The sequence below is a fragment of the Heptranchias perlo genome, chromosome 43 (genome assembly GCF_035084215.1).
Source record: "Heptranchias perlo isolate sHepPer1 chromosome 43, sHepPer1.hap1, whole genome shotgun sequence".
NCBI classification, from domain to species: domain Eukaryota; kingdom Metazoa; phylum Chordata; class Chondrichthyes; order Hexanchiformes; family Hexanchidae; genus Heptranchias; species Heptranchias perlo.
This window is the reverse complement of record NC_090367.1, coordinates 817529-830378: the sequence shown is the minus strand read 5'-3', so window position 1 is coordinate 830378 and position 12850 is coordinate 817529. Positions and strand designations below refer to the sequence as shown.

Sequence of the window (12850 nt, the reverse complement as noted above, 5' to 3'; positions counted from 1 at the left end):
GCGTTTGCGTTGTGTCTGAATCCCGGTCGATGCTGGGTTCGCTGATCTCGGTCAGGACAACAGTCGGGGAGGGAGGGGTTACGAATTGAACCCTGCTCTCCCGGGCTGAGGTGGTGGGGTAGAGAGGGGTAAATCAGCCAAGATTCCCACTCCCGGCGACCACTGCTGGAAAATGGATATGTGTGTGAGGATGTTGGGTGAGGACAGGATTGGGCTGGATGGTGATACCCTACATGGTGGAATAGCACATCAGCTCTGACGGCTTGGGCTTTCAGATGAAGAGTCTCCACATGGATATGGCACTAAAGGACTGTAGCACTCATGGAATTAAACTCTGGGGAGGAGAAAATGGAGTCCTTTTATCAATTTTTATTTCTAACTCCCTTCATAGGTATCTCTCCCTGCCCGTTTATATCCATGCATCTCTCTCCTCATATTTCTGAGTATCCACATAAAGCAGGAGAGAGAAAGATCTCCAGCAATTCTCCTCCCGCTCCCGCACTGTTACCTCTGGGGTCCCCCAAGGATCTAACCTCGTCCCCGTCCTCTGCCTCATTCACATGCTGCCCCTTGGTTTCATCATCTGCACACTTGGGCTCAGCTTCTACACGTACACTGTCGACACCCAGCTCTACCTCTCCACCACCTCTTTACTCCCTCACTGCCTATGGGCTGTCCGATATTCAGTCTTGGATGAGCCGCAATTTCCTCCAGTTAAACATTGAAAAGAAAAGCCATTGTCTTCGGCCCCAGCTGCAAACTCTTTTCCCTTGTCACTGACTCCATCCCCCTCCCTGGCCCCTGTCTCAGGCTGAACCAGACTGCTCACAGCCTCCGTGTCCTGCTCGGTCCCAAACAATGCTTCTGACCCCACTCCGTCACCAAGACCGCCGACTTCCACCTCCGTAATGTAACCTGTTTCCGCCCCTGCCTCAGCTCATCTGCTGCTGAAACCCTCATCCGTGCCTTTGTCCCCTCCAGTCTCGACTATTCCAATCCTCTCCTGGCCAGCCCCCCATCCTTCACGCGCTGTAAACTTCAATCTATCCAAAACTGCTGCCCGTTTCCTATCACGCACCAAGTCTCGTTCACCCATCGCTCACTGACCTACATTGGCCCCCAGTCCGGCAACACCTCGACTTTAATATTTTCATCCTTGTGTTTAAATTCCTCCATGGTCTCGTCCCTTCCTGTTTCTGTAACCTCCTCCAGCCCTACAACCCCCCTCAAATTCACAGTTTCTCCAATTCTGGCCTCTTGTCCATCCCTCCCTGCCTTCGCCTCACTATTGGCGGCCGTGCCTTCAGCTGTCTAGGTCTTAAGCTCTGGAATTCCTTCCCTAAACCCCTCCACCTCTCTACCTCCTTCTTTAAGACGCTCCTTAAAACCCCCTCTTTGGCTCGTCAATTTTTTTATCTGATTACGCTCCTGTGAAGCACCTTGGGACGTTTTTCTACGTTAAAGGTGCTATATAAATGCAAGTTGTTGTATGTATCTTTCTCCATCCTTATAAATCTGTACCTACTTATGTATATCTGTCCTTATATAACTGTATCTCTTCCTCTCGATCAGATATGCTTCTGGAAACTGAAATAAACAGAAAATGCTGGAATTGCAGCATTAATCATTCCTGCCCTCCACCCTAGACCTCCCCTTTAATCTTTCCCCGCCCCCTTTTCGCTGGCTCTGTACTTGTTTAAAAGCTGTTCATCTCTAACATGTTCTGACGAGGGGTCATTGACCTGAAACATTAACTCTGTTTCTCTCTGTAGATGCTGGCCACCAGCATTTCAGCATTTTCTGATTTTCTATTTCAGATTTGCAGAATCCACAATATTTTGCTTTTATTTTAGCCGTGGCTCAGTGGGACACCCTCTCTCTCGCCTCTGAGTCAGAAGGTCGAGGGTTCGAGTCCCCCATCCAGAGACTTGAGCCCCATAATCCAGGCCGACACTCCCAGTGCCGGTACCGAGGGAGTGCCGCACTGTCGGAGGTGCCGTCTTTCAGGTGAGACATTAAACCGAGGCTCTGTCTGCCCCTCTCAGGTGGGCGTAAAAGATCCCACGGCCACTATTTCGAAGAAGAGCAGGGGGAGCTCTCCCCGGTGGCCAGGCTGATATTTATCCCTCATCATCCAACATCAATAAAACAGATTATCTGGACACTATCACATTGCTGTTTGTGGGATCTTGCTGTGCGCAAATTGGCTACCGCGTTTCCTACATTACAACAGTGACTACACTTTAAAAAGTACTTAATTTGCAGACGACAACAAATTGGGGGGTGTAATTAACACAAAGGAAGAATGTGTCAAAATGCAAGTGGACATTAATAAACTTGCAGAATGGGCATGTAATTGGCAAATGAATTTCAATATAGATAAGTGTGAGATGGAGCATTTAGGTCGGAAGAATAAGGGGGCCACACACTGCTTGGATAATAAGAGTCTAAATGGGATAGAAGAGCAAATGGATCTGGAGGTACAGATACACAAATCACTAAAAGTAGCAACGCAGGTTAATAAGGCCATAAAAAAGGCAAATCAAGCACTGGGGTTCATTTCCAGAGGGATAGAATTGAAAAGCAAAGAGGTTATGATAAACTTGTATAGACCCTGGGTTAGACCACACTCGGAGTACCATCCACAGTTCTGGTTTCCATGATGTGGAGATGCCGGTGATGGACTGGGGTTGACAATTGTAAACAATTTTACAATTTTACAATTACCTGGTTTCCATATTATAGAAAGGATGTCGAAGAATTGAAGAAAGTGCAAAAAAGATTCACAAGGATGATACCAGAACTGAGAGGATATCCTTATCAGGAAAGGCTGAACAGGCTAGAAAAGAGAAGACTGAGAGGTGACCTGATAGGTCTTTAAGATAGGGTAGAGGTAGAGAAAATATTTCCACTTGTGGGGGAGACCAAAACCAAAGGTCATAAATATAAAATAGTCGCTAATGAATCCAATAGGGAATTCAGGAGAAACTTCTTTATCCAAAGAATGGTGAGAATGTGGAACTCACTACTACAAGAGTGAGATGAAGAAGGGAGGGAGGAGACTCATCTGGAGCATAAACACCGGCATAGATCAGATGGGCCAAATGGCCTGTTTCTGGGCTGTAGTTTTGATGTAACTCGAAGTAATTGGCTGTAAAGCGCTTTGGGACGTCCTGAGGTGAAAGGCGCTATATAAATGCAAGTTATTTCTTAAATTCGTTGGCTGTAAAGCACTTTAGGATGTGAGAGGTGCTATATAAATGCAAGTTATTTTCTTTTTAATACTTCTGGAATCTCTCCGTATGGGGTTTTCTTCTGCATCTGCTGCTTCTACAGTGAATGGTTTCTGGCCCCAGCAGTGCTCACTGCACACGTAGATTCCAGTTACCACAGCATGCGAAAGGACAAAGTTAGGAGCGGATCTTAGAGTTCGCTCTGTTTACACAATGTTCCAGGCTGTGCTGACCTGTGACCCCCTGCAGCTTATTCAATGAATCATTTGTGTACAAAACCCCAAATTCAATACCCGACAGCACTGGCTCTTTTCCCAATCTTGAAAAAGCTCGCCAGGGTTTCCATGGAGACGGTTGCTAGAGTAAAGGTCTTGTGACTAAAAGCTAAACTGTTCCCATCAGTGAAATTGCATCAATGGAACCATCCAGAAAGAATGTACTTTTCACTCCACCGATACTGACCCTGATTCTCAGGCGTAATAAATCTCTTCACAAACACCCCCTCCCCCCAATGGTCCTGCAGTCAGATTAATTATTCTTTGCCAGAGAGAAATTGTTGGCCTTAAAGGGCTCAGCTGGGAGGGCGGGTGGGTGAGGGGAAGAGGTGGGGAAGGTTATCCTACGTCACACTCGTGCATCTGCTGCTGGTCAGCTCCGGAGGATGGTCAGGATTATTTTGCCCTCTCGGTTGGTCATCAGTGTGTGGTGTGGAGCAGAAGTGATACAAGCAACGGGAAGAGAATCCATTATCATCGGATGATGAGTGTGTTGATGTTATTGTCAGATAAGTGATAATGCCATCGTGTTATTGTGACGACAACCATCTTATGATGGATGTGCTGTTAGCCTTGATGTCATCATGTGATGAATGTATTGGTGCCATTGTATGATGTCATTGAGTGAGGATCAATGTATGATTGTCACGATGTCATCAGATTGAGTGTCATGATGTCATCAGATTGAGTGTGTTGATGTCATTGTATTGTAGTGTGTGATGTCATCATGTGATGTGTATTGGTGCCATTGTATGATGTCATTGTGATGGTGTCATCGTTTGATGAGTAGTGGTATCATTCTATCGTGTGATGTCATTTCATCAGTGATGATATCTATGATTACCAAATTCATTTTTTATGTGACAGAATATTGTGAGACTGGGGCTCTTTTCTCTAGGAAAGAGAAGGCTGAGGGGTGACCCGATAGAGGTCTTTAAAATTATGAAGGCGTTTGATAGGGTAAACATGGAGAAGATGTTTCCACTTGTGGGGGAGACCAGAACTAGGGGGCCATAAATATAAGATCGTCACTAATAAATCCAATCGGGAATTCAGGAGAAACTTCTTTACCCAGAGAGTGGTGAGAATGTGGAACTCGCTCCCACATGGAGTAGTTGAGGTGAATAGTGTAGATGGATTTAAGGGGAAGCTGGATAAACACATGAGGGAGAAAGGAATAGAAGGATATGCTGATAGGGTGAGATGAAGTAGGGTGGGAGGAGGCTCCTGTGGAGCATAAATACCAGTACAAACCAGTCGGACCGAATGGCCTGTTTCTGTGCTGTACATTCTATGTCGTCAGGTGCAAGTGTAATGAGAACGTCATTGTGGTTTAAACATCTCATTATGACTCAGTGCAAGCATCGTATCACAATGTTACAATCACTGAGCCATCAGCAAGGGGTTAGGTGCATTTTTCCAATCTTCTCCCCTTCCTTCCTCTCGTAAGGTGTTGACTCCCTCGTAGGGTTACAGTTCCACATGCAGTGATTGACCTCCAGTGCCTTGTCTAAGTGACCATGCTTCATTTGTAAGCGAGTTGGTGGCAAGCTATTCAACCATGGGGGGAAGGTGATACGACAGCCGAGCCCCGATCCTTTCCTCACCCAACATTCAGGAGCACTTTCCAATAGGAGTCACCGGATAGTGATCGGGGAGTGGGAACCCTGATTCTACTCTCCCTAATTCATGGGCACTGCGCCCAAACATGGTGGCCTTCCTGCTCCCCGGGGTGCAAACAGTGAACTCAGCACAGACTGGGGATTGAAGGTGGGGCCTTGCCTAATATATGGAGACTTTACCCCTGCAGCCTTCAAGCTGGCAGAGTTGAGAGCTGCCACCATCACATTACAACCCATCACCTGAGTGACGTACTCCAGCATGTTCCTCAGGCTAATATCAGAGGTGTGTGTAGAAGCACAGGCTGGCAATACGATAGAGGGACAGAGCCTAGCGTGGGGAAATTTTCATTTACAGGCTGATCCAGGAGTTCAGGCCAACTGGACATTCCCTTCACGAAGATGAGGCACTTTCGACACATCTGCCTCGTTCCAGGAATGTGAGGAATTTGCAGCTTTCGAAATGTTCGGAAGTGAATGCGTGACAGGTTTATTTGCCACACAAACAATAAAATGTTTTAAAAAAGCCCTTCTACTGCCCTTTTTGCACCATGTACACATTCATTGCTTGGCCGAGAGAACATATGCCTGGTGATTATAATAACAACAACTTGTGTTTATACAGCGCCTTTAATGTCGTAAAACATCCCAAGGCGCTTCACAGGAGCGATTATCAGACAAGAATTTATCAACGTGCCACATGAGATATTAGGACAGGTGACCAAAAGCTTGATCAAAGAGGTAGGTTTTAAGGAGCGTCTCAAAGCGGGAGAGAGAAGTCGAGAGTTTTAAGGAGGGAATTATAGCCCAACAACACAATCCTAAGCACCACATCGCCAATCCGCTGTGTTCTGTCTCCTTGAAACCAAGACTCATCACTCCGTCTCCTACACTAGCTCATTCTTTCCCAAGGACCTTAAATCTGTGCAACTCCTCACCTCTGCCACGTTGAGAGGCTCCAGCAACTCGAACTAGAACCAAATATAGGCTGACAAACTCGCACCAAGTCCCGTTCATCAAGTCCCGTGCTCGCCGACCGACGTTGGCTCTCAGTCCAGCAACGCCTCGAATTTTAAATTCTCACCCTGGTGGTGACACAACATTGAGCAGGTGCTCAGTGCTAGAGAGGGGCAAGTTCAGCGGTTCAAGGCCTTACTCCTCTCACTTGGCTCCCCTCTGAAACTTGCTGAGCAGAGAGATGCAGTGTCTGGGGAAGGGATGGGCTGCCCCGTAGATGGTACCGCATGCCTCTTGTAAACAACCAAAGGCGGGGGGGAGGGGGGGAAGTCACTCAAATAGGCCCCTCCCTCCAGGTAGTGGTGAAGTGAATCAAGGTAGACTTAAGAGAACATAGGAACAGGAGGAGGCCATTCAGCCCCTCGAGCCTGTTCCGCCATTCAATTAGATCATGGCTGATCTGTATCTTAACTCCATTTACCCGCCTTGGTTCTGTATCCCTTAATCCCCTCACCCAACAAAAATCTTACCAATCTCAGTTTTGAAATTTCCAATTGACCCCCAGCCTCAGCTTTTTTGGGGGAGAGAGTTCCAGATTCCCACTCCCCTTTGTGTGAAGAAGTGCTTCCTGACATCACCCCCGAACGGCCTGGCTCTAATTTTAAGGTTCTGCCCCCTTGTTCTGGACTCCCCCCACCAGACGAACTAATTTCTCCCTTATCCACCCTCTCAACTCCTTTAATCATCTTAAACACCTCAATTAGATCACCCCTTAATTTTCTATACTTGGGAATACAAACCCAGTCTCTGCAACCTGTCCTCATAATTTAACCCTTTTAGCCCGGTATCATTCTGGTGAATCTGCACTGCACCCTCTCCAAGGCCGATCTCTCCTTCCTGAGATCCGGTGCCCAGATCTTAACACATTGTCTCCAGATGGGGTCTAACCAGAGCTTTATACAACCCCATAGAAACTCCATAGGAATAAATTATAGAGAAACAGAGGTCTCAAGCCACACAGACCAGGAAGGACTGGGCTGTTAGGGTTGCCAACCCTCTGAGATTGCCCTGGAGTGTCCAAGAATTAAAGATTGATCTCCTGGACGCTGCTGCGAGCAAACCCAGGAGAAAAGTCGTAGGAAGCATTAAAAAATATCGGAGATGGGGGGAAAAGGCTGTTTGACTGAAAGTCAAGAATCGTCCAATCAGGTAACAAAGAGTGTTGGCTCTCCAATTGGGAGTCCGTGAGGATGGATGTTTCTGACGACCAATGGCAGGAGGTCAAGTGATGAAACCTCCTGGAATATGTCCAACCACAGTTTTTATTTTCACTGATGGGATGTGGGCGTCGCTGGCGAGGCCAGCATTTATTGCCCATCCCTAGTTGCCCCTTGAGAAGGTGGTGGTGAGCCGCCTTCTTGAACCGCTGCAGTCCGTGTGGTGAAGGTTCTCCCACATTGCTGTTAGGAAGGGAGTTCCAGGATTTTGACCCAGCGACGATGAAGGAACGGCGATATATTTCCAAGTCGGGATGGTGTGTGACTTGGAGGGGAACATGCAGGTGCTGTTGTTCCCATGTGGAGCTGGTGACACCCATTGAATAATGTGCCAACACTTAGTGAAGAATGGCCATACTTGAGTGAGGGACTTGGGGGGAGTGGGGAGAAGGAGGCCACCAACGCCCAAGGAACCTGTACCCCAGTAAAGTGCCAGCATCACCAAGGGAGGAAATTAGGACAGAAAGAAAAATAAGTGTCCCAACCAGACCACAAAGAGTTAATCCAACTCAAACTGAGCCTGCACAAACTCCCCCCACCAGAAAGAAGCCAAAAAGATGGAACTGGAAAACAAACGAGCTGTCCTGTCACACGCTGGAAAATGTCCATGAATGGATGAGGGACAGTGAAGCAGAAGTGAAAGGTCCCCCCTCCCCCACCCCCTGTCACTTCCAGATGTTGTGTGGGGGCGGAGAGCTGGGAGGCATTTTTTTGTAACTCACAGAACGAACACCCGAAGGAGCAGAGGGTTTCTCGAGGGGTGATGTTCGGATTTAAAATCAGTCAGTATTGTGATTCCTTCATTTACAAACTGGTACATAGAATTAGATAGAAATTACAGCACAGAAACAGGCCATTTGGCCCAACTGGTCTATCCCGGTGATCATGCTCCACACGAGCCTCCTCCCACTCCTGTATGGCTTGAGACCTCTGTTCCTCCTGGGATAAGCTGGATGGGCCAGAGGATCTTTTCCTGTCCGTCATTGTTCGTACGCTGGTAACACTATCAGCATAACCTTCTATTTCTTTCTCTCTTGTGTGTTTATCTAGCTTCCCCTATCTCTGCTATTCACCTCAACTACTCCTTGTGGGAGTGAGTTCCACATTCTCACCACTCTCTGGGTAAAGAAGTTTCTCCTGAATTCCCTATTGGATTTATTAGTGACTATGGACCCTTAGTTCTGGTCTCCCCCACAAGTGGAAGCACCTTCCCTACATTTACCCTATCAAACCCCTTCATAATTTTAAAGACCTCCATCAGGTCACCTCTCAGCCTTCTATTTCCTAGAGAAAAGAGCCCCAGCTCGTTCAGTCTTTCCTGATAGACATAATCATTTCATTATTTAACGCCCGTTCCTAGCTGAGTTGCACTCAAGTCCACCGGCATTATGTCTCTGGAGTGGGGGCTCAAACCCATGACCTTCGAACTCAGAAGCAAGAGTGAGACCCACTGAGCCACGGCTAACACTGAAAGCAACCTATGACACTGTTCGAGAAGCGCGGTGAGATCCAGGCGCTATTCTGCCCCCAACCAGCACCGCCAAAATCAGTGCAACTGGTCCTTCATCTCATCGCTGTTTGTGGGATCTTGCTCTGCCAAAACGAAATCTGTCACCTTTGCTTATTTAAGAAGTTTTGCATTTCAGAGTAATTCATTGTATGTAATGTCTTTTGGAAGCTTTCAGGTGATAAGTGCAATTTCTCTGTACAAATAAAGTACCCCGTCGAGTATCTGAATCTTATTATAGAAAGTTCACCAGTGGATATCCCACGCAATTTGCCGCCCGTCCGAATGGTGCGCTACAGGTCCATCAGCGGCGCCGCATTTCGCGCATGCTCAGTGCCACTGAGTTAATCAGCCCCTGTGACGAGTCACCGAGTCCGGGGCGTCTGCGCAGGCGCAGCCCACGCAGGGTGGGCGGGGCTCTGACCGCGCACGCGCACCGCAGGCCCCCCCCGCCCCGTCCCGCTGCCCGTTGGTCGCGCATGCTCAGTCGGCGCCCACCCGGCCGCCCGCGCAGGCGCGGAGACGGAAGGAGCGAGCAAGATGGCGGCGGTGATTCAAAACGTTGTGAAGAAGTAAGTTTGTTGTGTGAGGAGGGAAAAAGGGGGAGGCGATGGAGCGGGGGGGAGGGAGAGATAGAGCCCGGGGGCGGGAGAGAGCGAGGGGGGGAAAGAAGGAGAAGCGCAATCTGAGGCCCCGGGTACCCGGTGTGCGGAGGGGCCTCCCCGGGAAGCGGCGGAGCTCGAGCCCGGGGGGACAACTTCTGCTCCGAGCAACTTGTCTCGGGCCGCTCCCTCTCCCCTCCCCACCCCCCCCCTCTCCCCCTCCCCACCCCTCCCCCCCCCCCTCCCCCTCCCCCCCCTCCCCCTCCCCCCCTCCCCCCCCCTCTCTCCCCCTCCTCCCCCCCCCCTCTCCCCCTCCTCCCCCTCCCCCTCCCCACCCCCACTCTCTCCCCTCCCCTCCCTCGGGTCCCAATACCCCTCCCCCCCCCCCCTCCCTCCCCTCCCCTCCCCCACTCTCCCCTCCCCCGGGTCCCAATACCCTCCCCCCCCCCCCCGGGGGTCCCAATACCCTCCCCCCCCCCCCGGGGGTCCCAATACCCTCCCCCCCCCCCCCGGGTCCCAATACCCTCCCCCCCCCCCGGGTCCCAATACCCTCCCCCCCCCCCCCCCGGGTCCAATACCTCCCCCCCCCGGGTCCCAATACCCCCCCCCCCCCGGGTCCCAATACCCTCCCCCCCCCCCCCCCGGGTCCCAATACCCTTCCCCCCCCCCCCCGGGTCCCAATACCCTCCCCCCCCCCCCCCGGGTCCCAATACCCTCCCCCCCCCCCCCCCCCCGGGTCCCAATACCCTCCCCCCCCCCCCCCCCCCGGGTCCCAATACCCTCCCCCCCCCCACCCCCGGGTCCCAATACCCTCCCCCCCCCCCTCTATCTCCCCCCTCTCTCTGCCCCCCCCATTCCCCCTCGCCCCCATTCCGCCTCGCCCCCCCATTCCCCCCCCCGCCTCGCCCCACCATTCCCCCCCCGCCTCACCCCCCCCATTCCCCCCCCGCCTCGCCCCCCATTCCCCCCCCGCCTCGCCCCCCATTCCCCCCCGCCTCGCCCCCCCATTCCCCCCCCGCCTCGTCCCCCCCATTCCCCCCCCCGCCCGCCTCGCCCCCCCATTCCCCCCCCCCCCGCCTCGCCCCCCATTCCCCCCCCCCCCGCCTCGCCCCCCCATTCCCCCCCCCCCGCCTCGCCCCCCCATTCCCCCCCCCCGCCTCGCCCCCCCATTCCCCCCCCCCCGCCTCGCCCCCCCATTCCCCCCCCCGCCTCGCCCCCCCATTCCCCCCCCCGCCTCGCCCCACCATTCCCCCCCCCCGCCTCGCCCCCCCATTCCCCCCCCCGCCTCGCCCCCCCATTCCCCCCCCCGCCTCGCCCCCCCATTCCCCCCCCCGCCTCGCCCCCCATTCCCCCCCCCGCCTCGCCCCCCCATTCCCTCCCCCCCCGCCTCGCCCCCCCATTCCCCCCCCCGCCTCGCCCCCCATTCCCCCCCCCGCCTCGCCCCCCATTCCCCCCCCCCGCCTCGCCCCCCCATTCCCCCCCCCCCCGCCTCGCCCCCCCATTCCTCGCCCCCCGCCATTCCCCCCCCCCGCCTCGCCCCCCCATTCCCCCCCCGCCTCGCCCCCCATTCCCCCCCCGCCTCGCCCCCTCCATTCCCCCCCCCGCCTCGCCCCCCCATTCCCCCCCCGCCTCGCCCCCCCATTCCCCCCCCTGCTCGCCCCCCCATTCCCCCCCCCCGCCTCGCCCCCCATTCCCGCCCCCTCGCCGCCCCATGTCCCCCCCCCCTCGCCTCGCCCACCATTCCCCCCCCCCCTCGCCTCGCCCCCATTCCCCCCCCGCCGCCTCGCCCCCATTCCCCCCCCCCGCCTCGCCCCCATTCCCCCCCCCCGCCTCGCCCCCCATTCCCCCCCACCGCGCTCGCCCCCATTCCCCCCGCGCCTCGCCCCATTCCCCCCCCGCGCCTCGCCCCCATTCCCCCACCCGCCTCGCCCCACCATTTCCCCCCCCCCGCCTCGCCTCGCCCCCCATTCCCCCCCCCCATTCCTCGCCCCCATCTCCGCCTCGCCTCGCCCCCCCATTTCCCCCCTTCGCCTCGCCCCCCCATTTCCCCCTCCGCCGCCTCGCCCCCCCATTCCCCCCGCCTCGCCTCGCCCCCCATTCCCCCCCCCGGCCTCGCACCCCCATTACCCCCCGCCTCGCCCTCCATTCCCCCCCCCCCGCCTCGCACCCCCCATTCCCCCCCCCCCCGCCTCGCCCACCATTCCCCCCTCCGCCTCGCGCCCCATCCCCCCCGCCTCGCCCCCCATTCCCCCCCCCCCGCCTCGCCCCCCATTCCCCCCCCCCGCCTCGCCCCCCATTCCCCCCCCCCGCCTCGCCCCCCATTCCCCGCCTCGCCCCCCCCATTCCCCCGCCTCGCCCCCCCATTCCCCGCCTCGCCCCCCCCATCCCCGCCTCGCCCCCCCATTCCCCCCCCGCCTCGCCCCCCACATTCCCCCCCGCCTCGCCCCCCCATTCCCCGCCTCGACCCCCCCATTCCCCGCCTCGCCCCCCCATTATCCCCCGCCTCGCCCCCCATTCCCCCCCTCCGCCCTCGCCCCCCCATTCCCCCCCTCCCGCCTCGCCCCCCCATTCCCCCCCCCCCGCCTCGCCCCCCCATTCCCCACCCCCGCCCTCGCCTCCCCCCCTTTCCCCCCCTCCGCCTCGCCCCCCCCCCATTCCCCCCTCCGCCTCGCCCCCCCCCATTTCCCCCCTCCGCCTCGCCCCCCCCCATTTCCCCCCTCCGCCTCGCCCCCCCCATTCCCCCTCTCCTCGCCCCCCCCCATTTCCCCCCGCCTCGCCCCCCCCCATTTCCCCCCTCCGCCTCGCCCCCCCCCATTTCCCCCCTCCGCCTCGCCCCCCCCTATTTCCGCCTCGCCCCCCCCCATTCCCCCTCCGCCTCGCCCCCCCCATTTCCCCCCTCCGCCTCGCCCCCCCCATTTCCCCCCTCCGCCTCGCCCCCCCCCCATTTCCCCCCTCCGCCTCGCCCCCCCCCCATTTCCCCGCCTCCGCCTCGCCCCCCCCCATTTCCCCGCCTCCGCCTCGCCCCCCCCCATTTCCCCCCTCCGCCTCGCCCCCCCCCATTTCCCCCCTCCGCCTCGCCCCCCCCATTTCCCCCCTCCGCCTCGCCCCCCCCATTTCCCCCCTCCGCCTCGCCCCCACCCCATTTCCCCCCTCCGCCTCGCCCCCCCCCATTTCCCCCTCCGCCTCGCCCCCCCCCATTTCCCCCCTCCGCCTCGCCCCCCCCCATTTCCCCCCTCCGCCTCGCCCCCCCCCCATTTCCCCCTCGCCGCCTCTCGCCCCCCCCCCTTCCCCGCCTCGCCCCCACCCCAGTCCATCTCATGCAGGTTTGTCTCTTTTTAAATATAATTTTATTTCCCTTTAATTCTCCTTTTTTAATTAAA

The 12850-nt window shown here is 56.0% G+C and overlaps 1 protein-coding gene across 4 annotated transcripts in view; it reads left to right on the top strand.

Moving 5' to 3' along the window:
* Positions 1–9366: 9366 nt before the first annotated feature.
* Positions 9367–12850, top strand: part of LOC137306373 (zinc finger protein ubi-d4-like) — a 36014-nt gene continuing 32530 nt past the window's right edge. For all 4 annotated transcript variants that reach the window (XM_067975527.1, XM_067975528.1, XM_067975526.1 and 1 more), the window contains exon 1: positions 9367–9440. In XM_067975527.1, the coding sequence (XP_067831628.1) occupies positions 9409–9440 (32 nt within the window). In that variant the 5' untranslated portion in view covers positions 9367–9408. The remainder of the gene's footprint in view (positions 9441–12850) is intronic.